Source organism: Dama dama, chromosome 11, assembly GCF_033118175.1.
Source record: "Dama dama isolate Ldn47 chromosome 11, ASM3311817v1, whole genome shotgun sequence".
Lineage (NCBI taxonomy): Eukaryota > Metazoa > Chordata > Mammalia > Artiodactyla > Cervidae > Dama > Dama dama.
The window spans coordinates 87,179,622-87,196,086 of record NC_083691.1 but is presented as its reverse complement, the minus strand read 5'-3'; the positions used below and the strand labels follow the sequence as shown (position 1 = coordinate 87,196,086).

The 16,465-nt window shown below is 40.2% G+C and overlaps 1 protein-coding gene across 15 annotated transcripts in view; it reads left to right on the top strand.

The window, feature by feature from the left end:
- LTBP1 (latent transforming growth factor beta binding protein 1) overlaps window positions 1-16,465 on the top strand; it is a 442,908-nt gene that overhangs the window by 365,353 nt on the left and 61,090 nt on the right. For 10 of the 15 annotated variants that reach the window (XM_061155622.1, XM_061155619.1, XM_061155620.1 and 7 more), the window contains one exon: window positions 13,248-13,373. The exons of the other annotated variants lie outside the window; for them this stretch is intronic. In XM_061155622.1, coding sequence (XP_061011605.1) covers window positions 13,248-13,373 — 126 coding nt within the window. The remainder of the gene's footprint in view (window positions 1-13,247; window positions 13,374-16,465) is intronic. 15 annotated transcript variants of the gene reach the window in all.

Here is a 16,465-nt window from a genome sequence, read left to right as displayed (position 1 = left end):
GCTTTATGAAGAAACTTGTATGTAAATATTTCTTTTCATCAATTATCCTATCCCTGGAGTAGACTCTAAGACATTTAATTATAAGATCAAGGAATATTAGCAGCTTTATGAGTCTTAACAACATATGTGAGTTCCTTGCTTTCCAGAAATGTACCAGTTTCTGCTTCCATCAGAACCCAGTGAGACCTCCTAGCTTCTAACACCCTCCAAAAAGAAATTCACATTCGTATTTTCCTCTGTTAATTTGATAAGAAAATAATATCTCATTTAATTTGCATTTAATATTGGGTTAACTTCTTTTATATTTATCTCCTTTTTTTCTGTGAGATTTTTTTTTCTTTTTGCTTACCTGATGTGTTTTTTTGATTTCTGTGTACTAAGGATAATAATCATTTATCTGTGTTTTACAAATGTTTTTCTCATTCTTTAACTTGCCTTTTAATTTTATAATGCTGTTATTTTTTCATTGCTTTCTACTGGGTCATTTTCCCTGTCCTGTTGTGAACAACTGTATATTTATATTTCTTATAGTATTTTAATCTTTGTGGGCTTTTTTTTTTTTTAAATTTTAAGTCTTTCATATATCTGGAATATGAAAATGAATGTTTTATTGCCCATCACTTTGTCCTTTTATCTTCATTATAGAAGAGCATTTTAAGTTGGCATTTGAAAATTTCAAATACAGATTTTTACATTATAAATTATACTTTTTAAACTGTCTTCAGGGCAGCTTTAGTTTGACCTTGTTAACTTGTCTGCAGGGCAGCTTTGTTGTTTTGGATGGCATGGGAAATGGTGAGGTCATTAGTGGTTTCCTAGTCCAGCCCCATGTATCTGTGGTTCTTTCTCCTATGCTGTGGCTTTGAGTGCTCAGCCTTGCGTTTGGTACTAATGTCATCACTTAAGATCTTCCTAAGTGTTTAGTGAGGGGCAGGAAGAGCCTGTGTATAGATACATTTCTTGACTCAAGATTGGGTCAAAATGCCTCCAAGAAGCTCCAGCTGAGTCTAGAAGAGCTTGGAGGGCAAAGGAAGACTATCTGGATGAAAAATACGGCCTCAGAGCTGCAGGGGTAAAGGGAGAGGAGTGTGTCCTGGCAGAAAAACGCCATGAGCAAAGACTTGGAGACATGAAAACCGTATGGGTTTTGGGACCTATCAAGTCGTCTCAGTTGCATGTGTGAGATGGGGGATAAAGTGATGCATAAGATACAGCTGAAGAGGTCAACAAGGCTAGATTGTGAAAGGCTTGCTTGCTTTGGTATTCAACAGTATTATGTTTAATGTTACCATTACACACCTACTATGTGCCAGACTTTGTTCAAGGCAAAGGACACACAGTGATTAGCAAAACAGACATGATCTCTGCCCTCTAGGAAATGCAAGTGCAGGATGCAAGCAGTAAATACTCAAATAAGCATTTCAAAAAACATATGACCACATATCATTAAGCTGATGCAAGGGAAAGAATAGTCTAGTCAATGAGAGGAGAGAGGAGGGAAAGCTCATTCATTTCACCTGAAGGTCTCTTTAAGACGGCATTTGAGCTGAGCCCTGAGGAGTGAGTTACCTGTGGAAGAGTGAGGTTGGGTGGAGTTGTAGGAAGGGCACAGGTTCCGAGGCAGGAAAGTGCTAGGAGTTTTCAGGGAAGTGAGAATTACCAATGCTGGTGCTTGGAGGGAGGCGTAGTGAGGGACAGACTGAAGAGTCAGGGACAGAATGAACAAAGCCTCACAGGAAACATTGCAAGTTTGAATATCATTCTAAGAATAAGTGAACATACTTGCAGCTTTTAAGTGGACTGTGATAATATTCTATCATTTCTAAGATGTGTATTTTTTTCACATTTTAATATAGGAATGTTTCTTTCAGTTGATGTGATTTGTTTAAAAATAAACACTAGGAAATAACTGAATTTGCAGAGCTCTTCTCTCTTTTGGTAGTATATAAAATAAACTCTTAGGTTTGATGTTATTCAATACTCTATATTTTTAAACTGTATGTTGCCCAGGGTACTGTTTGGAAATGGGATTAAAAGGGCAATAGAAAAGTAAGGGCATCTTCTTAGATGTTGTTCAGACCAGACATATTGGTAGCTCAGACTAGAGCAGTCACAGTGTAATGGAAAGAGATGAATGAATTATATGTTTTGTAGACAGACCCTAGTACTGGATTAGAACATAGTGTTGAGTTGGATGGAGGGGAAGGAGGAAATGGAATATTGAGGGTAGATCCCTGGTTCTGGAGGTAGCAAGTAGATATTTGGTGGCAGTATTTCTTCACATGGTGAAAGACGAAGGAAAAAAATTTTAAGATCAAAAGTGTCATTTGGGTGTATTGAATTAGAATTGCCCTTGAGATATCCATGTGGGCGTGATAGGCAATTGGATCAAGTTAGATGTGATGTTTGGAAAAGAAGGTCTTTGCTGGAGATTTGAATTGAAATCCTCAGATATAGATGGTGTTTGAAGCTATTAGAATGGATGAGGCTATCAAGAGACACCATGGAATGAGAAGAAAAGAATGCCTAGGACTATGTCCTGAGAAACATATTTAGGGGTCAAGTGAAAGAGAAAGACTGTGGAAATGTGGCCAGAGAAAACCCAGGAGCATATATGACCATGGAATCTAATGGAAGAGAGTACTTTAAGAAGAGGAGAGTTGTCAAGTGCATTAAATACCACTGAGTGTGATGTTTTTTGCCATACATCAACATGGATCAGCCACGGGTATACATGTGTCCCCCCCATCCCGATCCCCTCCTCCCACATCCCTCTCCCCCTGTATTCCTCTGGGTTGTCCCAGAGCACAGACTTTGAGTGCCCTGCTTCATGAATCAAACTTGTACTGGTCATCTGTCTACATATGGTAATGTATATGTTTCAATGCTGTTCTCTCAAATCATCCCACCCTTGCCTTCTCCCACTGAGTCCAAAAGTCTGTTTTTAACATCTGTATCTCCTTTGCTGCCCTGCATGTAGGATCATCATTACCGTCTTTCTAAAGTCCATATATATGTATTAATATACAGTATTTGTCTTTCTTTTTCTGACTTATTTCGCTCTATATAATGGGCTCTAGTTTCATCCACCTCATTAGAACTGAATCAAATGTGTTCCTTTTTATAGCTAAGTAATATTCCATTGTGTATATGTACCACAGCTTCCTTATCCATTCATTGCCAAAGGACATCTAGGTTGCTTCCGTGTCCTAGCTTTGTAAATAGTGCTTGTAGTGAACGTTCGGGTACACATGTCTCTTTCAATTCTGATTTACTTGGGGTTTATGCCCAGCAGTGGGATCGCTGGGTCATATGGCAGTTCTATTCCTAGTTTTTAAAGGAATCTCCACACTGTTCTCCATAGTGGCTGTACCAGTTTGCATTCCCACCAATTCCCACAGTATAAGAGGATTACCTTTTCTCCACACCCTCTCCAGGATTTATTATTTGTAGATTTTTTGATGATGACTGTTCTGACCTGATAATGATGCCTTCTGACCTCATTGTGGTTTTGATTTGCATTTCTCTAATAATGAGTGGCATTGAGCATCTTTTCATGTGTTTATTAGTCATCTGTATGTTTTCTTTGGAGAAGTCTGTTTGGATCCCTTGCCCACTTTTTGATTGGGTTGTTTGTTTTTCTGGTATTGAGCTGCATGAGCTGCTTGTATATTTTGAAGATTAATTCTTTGCAGTTGTTTCATTTGCTATTATTTTCTCCCATTCTGAGGGTTGTCTTTTTACCTTACTTATAGTTTCCTTCATTGTGCAAAAGCTTTTAAGTTTAGTTAGGCCTCATTTGTTTATTTTTGTGTTTATTTCCATTACTCTGAGAGGTGGGTCATAGAGGATCTTGCTGTGATTTATGTCACAGAGTGTTCTGCCTATGTTTTCCTCTAAGAGTTTTATAATTTCTGGTCTTACATTTAGATCTTTAATCTATTTTGAGTTTATTTTTGTATATGGTGTTAGAAAGTGTTGTAGCTTCATTCTTTTACATGTAGTTGACCAGTTTTCCTAGCACCACTTGTTGAAGAGGCTGTCTTTTCTCTATTGTCTATTTTTGCCTCTTTTGTCAAAGATAAGGTGTCCATAGGTGTGTGGATTTGTCTCTGGACTTTCTATTTTGTTCCATTGATCTATAAAGACCTGTATATAGAAAACTATAAAACATTGATGAAAGAAATCAAAGATGACACAAATAGATGGAGAAATATATCATGTTCTTAGATTGGAAGAATCAGTATAGTGAAAATTAGTATACTACCCAAAGCAATCTATAGATTCAGTGCAATCCCTATCAAACTACCAATGGTATTTTTCACAGAACTAGAACAAATAATTTCACAACTTGTATGGAGAACACAAAAGACCTCAAATAGCCAAAGCAATCTTGAGAAAAAAGAATGGAAGTGGAAGAATCAACCTTCCTGACTCCAGACTCTACTACAAAGCTACAGTCATCAAGACAGTATGGTACTGGCACAAAGTCCTTTGGATTTTTCAAAATGATCACCTTATGAAGGTCCATTTTGGTGGAGTCCTAAATAATGGAGCCACCCAAGAACAAATGAGAACTAGCAGAATAGTCCAGAATCTTGGCCATTAAAAGGAGTGAGAAATGTAGCTCTAGCTGAAGGGATAGTGTGTGCCCTGAGGCCCTATTTAGGATAATAGCATGAAATTTTATTAATAGATCCTGACGGAATGATCCAGTAGACAGGGAAAGAGGGCAGTAGAAGATACAGGAGCAGAGGGGTCAGCTAGAAAAGCAAATAAACTGAGAGTTGAATACGGATGATTTCCAGAGGTCATGTGGCAAGGGCCTTTGTACTGTTATCCCTGGAGAAAACCTGAAGGGGCTTTAAATGTGAAAGTTACTCAGTTGTGTCTGACTCTTTGCAACCCCATAGACTATACAGGCTCCAAAATCACTGCAGATGGTGACTGCAGCCATGAAATAAAAAAGACACTTACTCCTTGGAAGAAATGTTATGACCAACCTAGACAGCATATTAAAAAGCAGAGACATTACTTTGCCAACAAAGATCCGTCTAGTCAAGGCTATGGTTTTTCCAATAGTCATGTATGGATGTGAGAGTTGGACTATAAAGAAAACTGAGCACTGAAGAATTGATGCTTTTGAACTGTGGTGTTGGAGAAGACTCTTGAGAGTCCCTTGGACTGCAAGGAGATCCAACCAGTCCATCCTAAAGGAAATCAGTCCTGGGTGTTCATTGGAAGGACTGATGTTGAAGCTGAAACTCCAATCCTTTGGCCACCTGATTCGAAGAGCTGACTCATTTGAAAAGACCCTGATGTTGGGAAAGATTGAAGGCAGGAGGAGAAGGGGACAACAGAGGATGAGATGGTTGGATGGCATCACTGACTCTCATGGACATGAGTTTGAGTAAACTCCGGGATTTGGTGATGGACAGGCCTGGCATGCTGCAGTCCTTGATGTCGCAAAGAGTCAAACACAACTGAGTGACTGAACTGAACTGAGACTATACAGTCCATGGAATTCTCTAGGTCCAAATACTGGAGTGGGTAGCCTTTCCTTTCTCCAGGGGATCTTCCCAACCCAGGGATTAAACCCAGGTCTCCAGCATTGTAGGAGGATTCTTTACCAGCTGAGCCACAAGGGAAGCCCAAGAATACTGGAGTGGGTAGCCTATCCCTTTTCCAGCAGATCTTCCCAACCCAGGAAATGAACCAGTGTCTCCTGCATTGCAGGTGGATTCTTTACCAACTGGGCCATTTCGATAGGTTAATCATTCTCTCACTGTGGAGGATGGGTTTGGAGTTGTGAGTGGCTGAGAGCCCAAACTCTGTTGGAATGCCTTTGCAGGAATTCAAATGATAGTGGGGAGGCCCTGAGTAAGATTGGGGAAGAGAGGAGAGCTTGGAGATGAACAGAAGAGAAAATCAGAGGAGCTCAATGCTTGTACATGGGGAGGTGATTGAGGATGAATCCTATGTCATTGGATTTGTTGACTGGGATGGTGATGATTGTGACTTTAGGGTGGTTTTCCATTAGTCTGTCTTTAACTCTGACTGGTTAATCTGTTATCCATGTATTGATTAATTAAAATCAGAGCAAAGTTTTGGTTTTGTTTCTTGGGAATTTCTAGCAGTTCTCAGATATCATTTGGGAGGCTGCTCTGGGTAATTTTAAAAGAATGATTTAAGTGAATCTGTTTTAAAGTAGTGCGTTTGAAGGCTGGGAAAAAAAATTGACCTCTCATTGGCCAGCCTTGTTTTCCAGAATTTGGGGGCTAGAAAGTTGGATTTGAAATAATTTGCTCTACTTCTGTCATTTCTCATTGCTGCACTTTAGGCTGCTGGCTTTCAAAACATGCTTGTGACCATCACGGTCTTTAGGTTTTCTCCCCCACTCCTCGGTCTGCAAGCAGCATGGCAGTCACACTCTGCACAAAGATGCCGTCTGCTGTTTTCTGGCTCATCCCCATTTCCCAGAACAAAGTAATTTTCCATAACACATAAGGCCCATATTCTTCATCCTTGTTGATTTTGCCAGACCTCAGTGGACTTTTTTTTTTAAAAGGCACTTTCCATATCCTATTGTGTTGTCTGGATCGTCTCCAAATCCAGTTTTTAATTTCCTATTGGCTAAATTGTATTTTTTTTCTTTCAGCCTGTGCTCATCTTCCGTTTAATCCTGGCTTCTCTCCTCTGCTGTGAGGGAGACCTTAATCTCTTTTGGGCCATCAGCCATGCCATTTAAAAATTCCTTTGGGCATCTGTTCAGCTGGTTTAACGTTGTTCAGTCCCACTTCTTGGCTGGGGTTTACTGTCTCCTTGCCTGCTTCCTTTCCTTTCAGTAAAGGGTATGAGGGCTGCGTTTCTCCTCTTCAGTAAAGGGTATGAGGGCTCCTCATGCGGGGAGCCATGCGCCCACTTCCAGTGTGATCCCCCTTTTTGTGGCTCTGTTCTCCTAATATTCTAGTGCCAAATATTTAACCCATTCAGTTGGTCAGGAAGCCTTGGGCTGAAACACTGGGTCATTCCATCTTACAGAGAGATCCAAAGAGCACCAATGCTAGACATGGCCCTGGGACATTCTGTGGTTTACACACCCTTGGTGCTTGACCGGTCTTTCTTTGCAAGGGTCACCTAGAAAAATAATATCTTCAGCACCTACAGTACCTTGGATCTTTAGATTTCAGATATGATGATCCTGGATGTTAAAGCCTTGCTCAAGGGCAAGAGGAGGGTACTTGATTAAACTGCAAGTCAGTAAGTGGTAAGTCAAGGAGTGTGTTTTCTGACTTGCATCTTTGAAGTGCATACATCCCAGTGTACTTGATGGGCTCACATTTGAGTTAATTCTATTCATTCTCTCAGATGACCTTCAATAACCATCACCATGGTGGGAGATAAGATGTGGTAGGTACAGCCACAAACTTAGATTCAGAAGATTGTTCCTTCACTAGGCACTGCTGCTTTGTCAGCTCTACCGCTGATTGACTGGGTAACCTTGAGGCAAGTTCCTTCTCCTTTGTAGGTTTCAGCTTTCTGGTTCTTAAAGTGAAGAAATCGAACCAGGTAATCTTCAAAGCCTCTTCGAATTGAGATGAACCTTTTCATTCATCTAAAAATACTCTGATGACAGGAAGGCTGCTTCTTTCCAACCATGCAAGGGCTGTGGAGATTTTCCTATGAGTCGTCCCTTACCAAAAATGACACCCCATTCCCTTCATCCCCCTCTCTCAAGAGCCCTGGCAGCAGAAAGAAGGCTTGTCAGAGAGGTCCTTCCTTGAATAGGTGGATATGTCCTGCTTGGAATAAGAAAAAGGAAAATCAATGAAGCAAAGGCAGGAGATGTTAAGAAAATTAGGAAAAGACTTGTTAATTCAAAACAAGTATCTGAAACAAAGAAAGCCGCATCACTTTATTGACCGAATATACACAAATACCCACCCCCTTATCCCCATGTACTTAGACTGTTGTGCATATAATACAAAATATTTAATGGATCATTGATGTCTTATGTATTTTATTGTTGAGGTCTTTGAACACAGTTGTAATTTCTTTATTAGTAAGTAAGGGTTACCTGACTTCAGTCCCTTTTAGAAAATCATGTCTCCTCATTGTACTTTTACCTTATTTCATAGCTCACTTTACCTAAGTGAGAGTTGAAGGACAGTACAAGGTTGGAGTTCTGCTCTTATGTGTAGAATCCCTAGTAACAATCAGTAGGTTTTGAAAAGCCTTTGGTCCATTGAGAAAATGGACTAAGTAGAGAGGGGTGGGGCAGAGTGGAAGGGAGGCCCATGAGGAGGGGGTGGGTGTATGTATACATATAGCTGATTCACTTTGTTGTAAAGCAGAAACTAACACATTGTAAAGCAATTATACACCAAAAAAAAAAAAAAAAGAAGAAGCGTACAGACAAGGATCATTCGTCTACCAAGTAGGGCAATGGTTAAGATCCTCAAAGTGTATGGTTGTGTGGGTCATTGGCAACACTGCTCCTTTAGAAATGAGCCCCTAGAAGTTGCATTTGCCAATGATTATGCTGTTTCCCTTTCTGACCTTTGGGTAATCTTGTTATTGGAGAATTCACATCAATTATCTGCTTCCCTTGGTCTGCATAATTCTTTTCTTGAATTCATTTTCATTGAAATGGTAATGTTTATATCTGCCTTGCTTAGTAAAATATAAATAGCAAAAATGTGCATGGGAAATCAGTGCTTACACTGATGTATCAGCTTCATCTGGATTGTCAACTGAGAGATCTCTGAACAGTTACTCCTGTATCACTGGGTAGACAGTGTGACTGGTGATAGACAATATCATATATGACTTTTACAGATGCCTAAGCAGAATTCTTTTAGTAACTTACTAGAGTCATCCTTCATTAAGCAAAAAGAAAATCTGTGATATTTGAATCATTCAAAATTTAGTTTCATATTCAAAGTTCAGTTTCAGCAAAAGTGGACTAAAGTATGCATCTTGGTCAGGCTTTTATTCTAGCATAATACATTTTCTTAACCTTTAGCCTTAGAGTTAATCTTCAATGTGGCAGTTCTTATGAATCTGTTTATAGATAGGACTAACAGTGGAAAAATATCTCTGAGAGCTCTTGTCATCAAAGAAAGTTCTAATGAAATAATGGGGCTTTTAAATATAGATCATTAGTCAGAGACATGAAACAAACATCCTCTTATTAAGCTATTACCTCACCTCATTGTTGAAAGCATGAAACTGCAGAGAGTTAGAGTATATCATTTTCATAAAATATTAGTTGTTGAAGAGCTGGTCTCCAGGCATTTTAGGTTATTTTTTCCTATTCATTGAAGTCCAAAATATTGCTCATCTGAACTTTCTCTGTTAATCACTGTTACAGTAAATCTGAGACTGCAAGACGCCCAGTAATTCATTACCAATGCAGAACTTGTTCACCTTAAGGTCAGTTATTCAGTCCTTGAGCTGACTGTCTTTAACAAGAAATCATCATCTTGAATGAATAAAAGAAATAATAAAAAGGAAAGCAAGAGACTTTAGTTCAAGAATCTGGACCGAAAAGCCACCGGGTTTCTAGGCGCCATTTCCCCTTCGTCCTCCTCTACTGTCCACTTTCCCATTTTAGAAAGGAATAAGCTGCTGGTGAGGTTGAGTTGAAGGTTCCCTACCCCCAGAAGTAGCCCTGTTAAGCACTATTGTGTCCCCACATACTCTGGGAGCATAAAGGATGGGCCCTGAAATCTGCCACAGAGGAGGTATGTCTTGGGCTGACCAAGGGCCAGGGAGAGTTTCTGAGCAAAGTGGGCAGAGGGGAGAATTTATAGTGAAGAAAGGTGTGTGCAAAAAGTCAGTGAGAAATTGAAGACTATAGGGTTTTCAAAGAACTCTAGTACTTATGCTCATAGGGCTGAAGCATGAATTAGGAAAGAAGTTGGCTAAGAACTATGGCCAGATGTGTAGCCCGATGCCCGATGATGAACGGCACTCTGCTATAGGGAGTGGTTCGTGTTCTCTAGCCTTAAAACGGCATAGAACATTCTGAGTGAGGGAATTCCCTGGCAGGTTTGCAGTTAGGTGGAGAATGGAGTTTTTCAAATTAATTTAATTAATTAATTTGGTTGTGCTGGGTCATAGCTGTGGCAGGCAGGATCTCTAGTTGCAGCATGCGAGCTCTTAGTTATTGCATGTGGGATATAGTTCCCTGACCAGGGATCAAACCCAGGCTCCCTGCATTGGGAGAGCAGAGTCTTAGCCACTGGACTACCAGGGAAATCCCTAGAGAATGGATTTGAGGGAGGCAGACAAAACTGGAGATAAAGGAACCGATTAGGGGGATGAGAAATACCAGGAAAGATAAGAGGGTAGGATTCGGAAGGGAGGAGGAGTAGGAGAGAAGGAAGAATTGACACTAAGGTTCCTGGCTGGGGTGACAGCTTGGGCTCTCAGGAGACAGGAATACAGGAGAAATGGAGGTGAGCTGAGGTGGGGAGCAATAGGGAGTTCGTTTACTATAACTGTGTCCAATAGATATTAGATAGATAAAGGGTTCTAAAGGGGAGACCCTTGAGAGAGACTGGGAAACCATCAGCATGCAAATGGTCATTAAAGCACTTCTGAGTTTCTTTCCAGCCCTTAAATCCTGTGGTTCAATGAATAACGTAATCTCTTCAACAAATGCCCATTTCAGGAAGTCTAAAATGAGCAGTGGCCGGTGTGAAGTGACTTGATGACACAGTGCAATTCTGTCTCTTGTGGTTATGACTAGTAAATCAGTTGTGATCTCAGCCTGATGCGGACATTGAAAATCCATCAGGACAGATTTAATGAGTATCTTCTTTGTGTTAGATGCTGCAGGGAAGATTCACTTTTTTTTTTAAAGATGTGAAATCATTTCGTTGAGTTTTTCCATTCAGGTTGAGGTAAGATGTAGAGGTTTAAAAAAAAGGGTAGAAGTCAGAGAGATTGGTCAGGAAGGTCAGGAAGTGGGGTTTAGAAGGAAGACCCCGAATAGTGAATTTGAGATGATAACAGAAGATGAAATGGACATGATCAAGAATAAGAAGGATCTTGGCCAGAGACCAAGACTGGATTCATGCCATGTGAAGTCTGTGGAAAGGGTGGAGAGCAGAGGAGAAGGGAGTTTTGGGGAATAAAGCAGGTCGCAGGGAGGGCCAGCCTGAGCCCTGGCAGGCACCACCTTCAGGCTGAGAAAGAGTGAGGCTCAGTGAGCCAGGGAGGTTAAAGCTAGAAGGAGAATAATCCTCCGTCAGGGGTCGTGAAAAGGGAGTTTAAGGAGAAAGGTGGCCAGACGTGATGATGACTGACTAGAAAATGATCATTGAATTTAATGATAGGTTGGCTGCTGGTGGTTTTTCTCAAAGGATAAAGAGTTAGAAAGACAGAGTGTAGGTCAGGAAGGGAAGAGTAAGAAGAGGAGTAATAATGATAATAGTAATAGTAACGTGTACACTTCCTAAGTTATATGGTAGGCAGTGTTTTATGCACCTTGTGCATTTTAATTTTGTAAATTACCATAGTAATTTTAGAAACATACTAGTATTATTAACATTTCTAATATTGTTACTGTTTCCTTTTTACTGATGAGAGGTATATTAGATAAAAACAGTGAGCATAGATAGTTCTTTTGATACATTTTGCAAGGATAGAAGAAGTGGAAAAAGCACAGTAGGGGACACTGTGGTTAAATGAACACTTTTCTAAGAGACTGTGACATTTTTGAAAGCAGTGAGGGAAGGAGACAGGGAGGAATCACTGAAGATGCAAGAGAAGGATGAGCAGGTGGGACCGGAGGAAGAGGTGACCGATAGGCATGGCGAGAGGGCCCAGCCTTAAGGAGAAGGGACACCGTTTTGAGAAAATTAAGAAAGTTTTATAGCCACTCATATTTTACAGTTCAAAAGTGAGACTGTCTCTGAAGTTACGCTTGATCATGTTGGACAGTTAGGAAGAGATGTGAGAGAGCTGCTGAATATAATTGCATGCGTCTTCTTTCCTTGAAAAATTTATGACTCAGTGTTTGAAGTTTTAGAAAAACTTAACTTTATTCATATGAACTTGCCCAAACTGAGTTCTGTCGAGTGTGATTTCACTTGTCATGTTCTTTATCATTTGTTACCTCATTTTGTTATTTGAACATAAACATGAAGTCTTTTTCACATGTATTTGGATGCAATAATTGCATATTCTCTTGATCATTTGTCAAAAAAGCTTGTATCTGGGACCTGTTTGGTTGAGAGACAGAGAGGTCAGAGAGCCTGGCAGTTGCATTGCGCAGTGTGGCCACAAACAAGGAGAACAGCAGTGCTCGGGATGGGAGGCTGGAGAGGAAAGTGAGTTGCGTAGCTGAGGATAAAGAACTGTATTGAAAAGTCCATCTGTGACTTTAAAACTGAGACGTCACTTTTACGAGAACACGTCTATTAAAGGGAGATAGAAGGCACAGGACCACTGTCATCAAGTTTATAGAGAACAAAGTGAACTTGCAGTTGGCCACTGGCTAATCATCTGGAGCAGCAGTGACATTTAGGATCCGAGTGGCTATAAATTGGTGACAGGAAGTCGTTCCCTGTGAATAAAGTCTTTCCTCTAGAGTAACAGGGACTGGCTGGCTACACTGCTGAACTTATCAGATCAGATTCTCCCTCTCTGCCTCCCCCTACTCCTGCCCCCTTCCCTTCATGGGAATGCTGTTTAAACTTGACCAAGTGTTTGTGCTCAGTTACTGAGTTGTATCCAACTCTTTGTGACCCCGTGGACTGTAGCCCGCTAAGCTCCTCTGTCCATTCATTATCTCTAGGACTGAATAAATCATTGCTCAAGCAGGCCAATGATTTCAACTGCCAATTTGCCAGGTAGAACTATTAGTATTTACAGCAATCAAAAAAAGGTGACAGTACTTGCACATATTTCCACTGCAGGAATATCCTCTCCTTGGAAATGAAGAAATCGAAAACATTTAGAAAACATGGACTGGGGCAATTGTAGCAGTCATGTCAGTTTCAAAACATTTCCTGAGGAAAAGTAAATGTTTTCTTTCTCATAGAACCCAATATTTTGTCTGTTGAGATATGTTCATCAAAACATTTTATTGATATATAAAATGTTTTCGAAGTTCATTCTGTGTAAACATGATCATCTCATACTAACTGGGGTGTGTTGAGCACCTCTGTCTCTCCATTAGTATCTAGTGTCGTCTGTCTGTGTTTTGTGTCTCATGGTCCATGTCTTTTTTGCAGATATTGATGAATGTGTAAACAACACTATTTGTGACAGTCACGGGTTTTGTGACAATACGGCTGGCTCCTTCCGCTGCCTCTGTTATCAGGGCTTTCAGGCCCCACAGGATGGGCAAGGGTGTGTGGGTGAGTGCTTAGATTTTTTTTTTTTCTCCCGACATCTCTCTATCAAGAAGAAATCAAAATCATCAACCACAGGAGAGATGGAAGCAAGGTAACTGGGCAGAATGACATCAATAATCTGATCTTGTTGTATGGTTTGGAGAGGTGCACAGTGACCCCGCAGCTTCTGGAATGGTTAGGGATGTTAAGAAATAGAGAAGCATAACTTTGGATTTAAAGGTATATTAAAAACAGCATCTGTTTAAACTCTTAGCTGGGTATGCGGAACGCTCCAGTCCTTCCTGCACAGGAAATAGAGTCTGGTGTGCGGTAGAGCTTGTCTGTCTTCAAAACGTATCTCCCTTAGGCAGTGCGTTTAAGGAAACGCGTTGGCAGGAGTTTCTGTTTCCAGGAATGACACCCGTAAAATGATGCTTTGGCTTGTGCAAGCATACTTCTTCCATCTGTCCTGAGATTGTCAGAGCTGGAAGGAATCTTGAGTATCATCAGATGTCCTAGAATATGGTCCATCACATGCTCACATAAAATAGCCACTTCCTATGTCATGTTCTGATCAGCCGTGATTTCTTTAAGTCAAATTCATCATGAGGCATACTTGCAATTAGAGCAATTAAATGGGAAAGAAATTATTTAATTCAGAACTTTACAGATAACAAGCCTTTTCCTTTACTCTTAATTTAAGAAAATCTGCCTCTGGTCATTACATGGCAGGATGACACTTGAGGATGAGTCAGCAATGTTTTAGTTTGGAAATTTGCAATGAAAGCAGCAATTCATTTCCCATCCAGATTGAACTGGGAAAACAAAGTTGGTTTGGAAATTTAACAATAAAATCACTTGAATAGTAACCACCTTTAAGGTAACACTGTTGTAATCACTTGTTCCAATTCCTGCTGTAGTTTCCTATGCACTAAATTACAGTGGTAAAAACCATCTGCCATTCACTAAATATGTCGACTTAATAGGTCTTGTGGTCTGGCCCTCACTCACTTTCTCAGCCTCACCGCCTGCTTCCTCACCGGTTACGCTCCTGCAGCATAAAACTGCTTATGATTGTTCATGTAGCTGGGAAGTGATTAGGCTGTTGTTTGCTCCTTTTGCTGAGAATAACCTCCTGGCCTCCCCCTCCCCGAGCCTCAGTCCATCCCATTCATTCCTGAAGCCCCTGAAGCCAGAAGTCCAATGTCATCTCCTCCCAGGTACCATTCCTGTTCTGCTTCTCACCCTCCAGCTGAGCTACTATCCTTCCTCCTGCTTCCCAAATACCTTGGATAAATTCTATTGTAATACTTACATCCTTTTGTGCAATAAATCAATCATGTATGTGCTGCCTGCAGCTGCCTTTTCCAAGGCAACAAGCTCCATGTGATTGAGAACATTGTCTGTCTGTCTCTCCTGACTGGGCCTAATGTTTGGCCCATTGTAGGTGCTCAGTAAATGTTTACTGTTACCTATTGTGGTATCAGATGTCAAACCACTGACTCCACTTATCTTCTGAGCCCTTGGTTAATGTTTATTTCTAACCAGGCAGATGAGTGCACCAAATCCATGCCAGTGTTTCATTTCGACCTACAATATACCACCCTTAGAGAAGGAATATCTGTTATCCTGTTAATAGACTTACATGTGTTGTTATATTTATCTGTTCTCTTGGAAAAATATTAACTGAACACCTCTTACATGTACCACACCACACTGGGTGTTCCTCAGGGTTGAGAGACGAATCAGCCCTCTGGGACCAAACTTTGGCCTCTCTGTTCCCACTGCTTGGACCCTGGCTGTTTACCCTTCTTATCCACTCATCCTTCAGATGGAGCTTGGTTCCAGTATTACTTCCTTAACCTACCACTGCACTTAAGGTCCACTGTTCCATGCTGTCCTAATGCTCTGTACTTTTCATTCCTAGCACTTATCCTGGCCTCTATGACTTGACATTAAGCTCTCTGAAGGCAGGAGTTGGCAGGAGCTCCCTGAAGGCTTCCTACATCGTCATTGTCTCCCCAGTCTGAACCATAGAAGTAAACGAGAAAATATTTTTTGGTTGAATGAATACCATCTGGTAGGAAAGATTTCAATAGCTATGGAAATAATATAAGTTAGAAAGTAGAAGATTCCATTTGATAGTTACCTAAAATTGATAAATGCAAACTGGCAAATATCTAAAGTCAATTTTTCTGGTCTAAATTATGACTGTCTAGGTTGATTAAATATACCAGCTCTCTGCTTTACTTTGTCATAATATCTTTTCATAAGCAAAACTCAGCTTATTGGATTTATATCTGTTTATATACAAAGTGAAATGGAAAACTGAGGTAATTATCCAAATAAGTCAAGAGAGATAAGCTTTTTGTCCAATTAACTGGGTATAGCAGGTGAAAATAGTATTTTTTTCCCCTGAATGACTTGGATAATTGCTCAAATTTTTAACTTTCTATAAACCATCTTAGAGTATGCTCATGAAAGCTGATGTTTGTACACATTTAATCATGTTTAATGCATAAAATACATCAACATTTCAGATGTCAAGTCAGGTACTTTGTTTACTGGGCACTCATTAATGACATTTCTTCAGAGGAGAAAAGATAAAAAGTAGTATTGGACAAGGGCAAACGTAAAATTAGCCTTTCTTTAGGGCCATGTACTTGCTTACTGTTAAATAAAATGGACTCATCTGTGAATTTTTAGTGTTTCAGTTAAGTATATTTAACTAAAAATAAAAATATCTAGCAGAAGTAGAAATTACACTGTGGAACACCAACAGAAATTTTAAAGGCATGGTAATGTCAGTGAGAAGTTACTGGACCAGTTTGCTTCCTGCCAATGATTAATGTAACCCAGTAACTACTTACAGGGGTTGTCCCTTCATTTCCCAAAGAGATACCCAACCTGACTTCTGGTTTTCAAGTTATGAACATTTTGGCTGCTAGAGAACTATATCTTTAGACATGTGAGTGGACTGTAAACAATTTCTAAAAATGCATTTCAAGAATTCAGCAGTTTCTGAAGTGCCAGTGCTGCTAATTTTCCTTGAATTAAAAACTGAGACAGAAGTACCCAGTTATTTAAGCCCTCATAATGTCAAAAAGTCAGGGAAG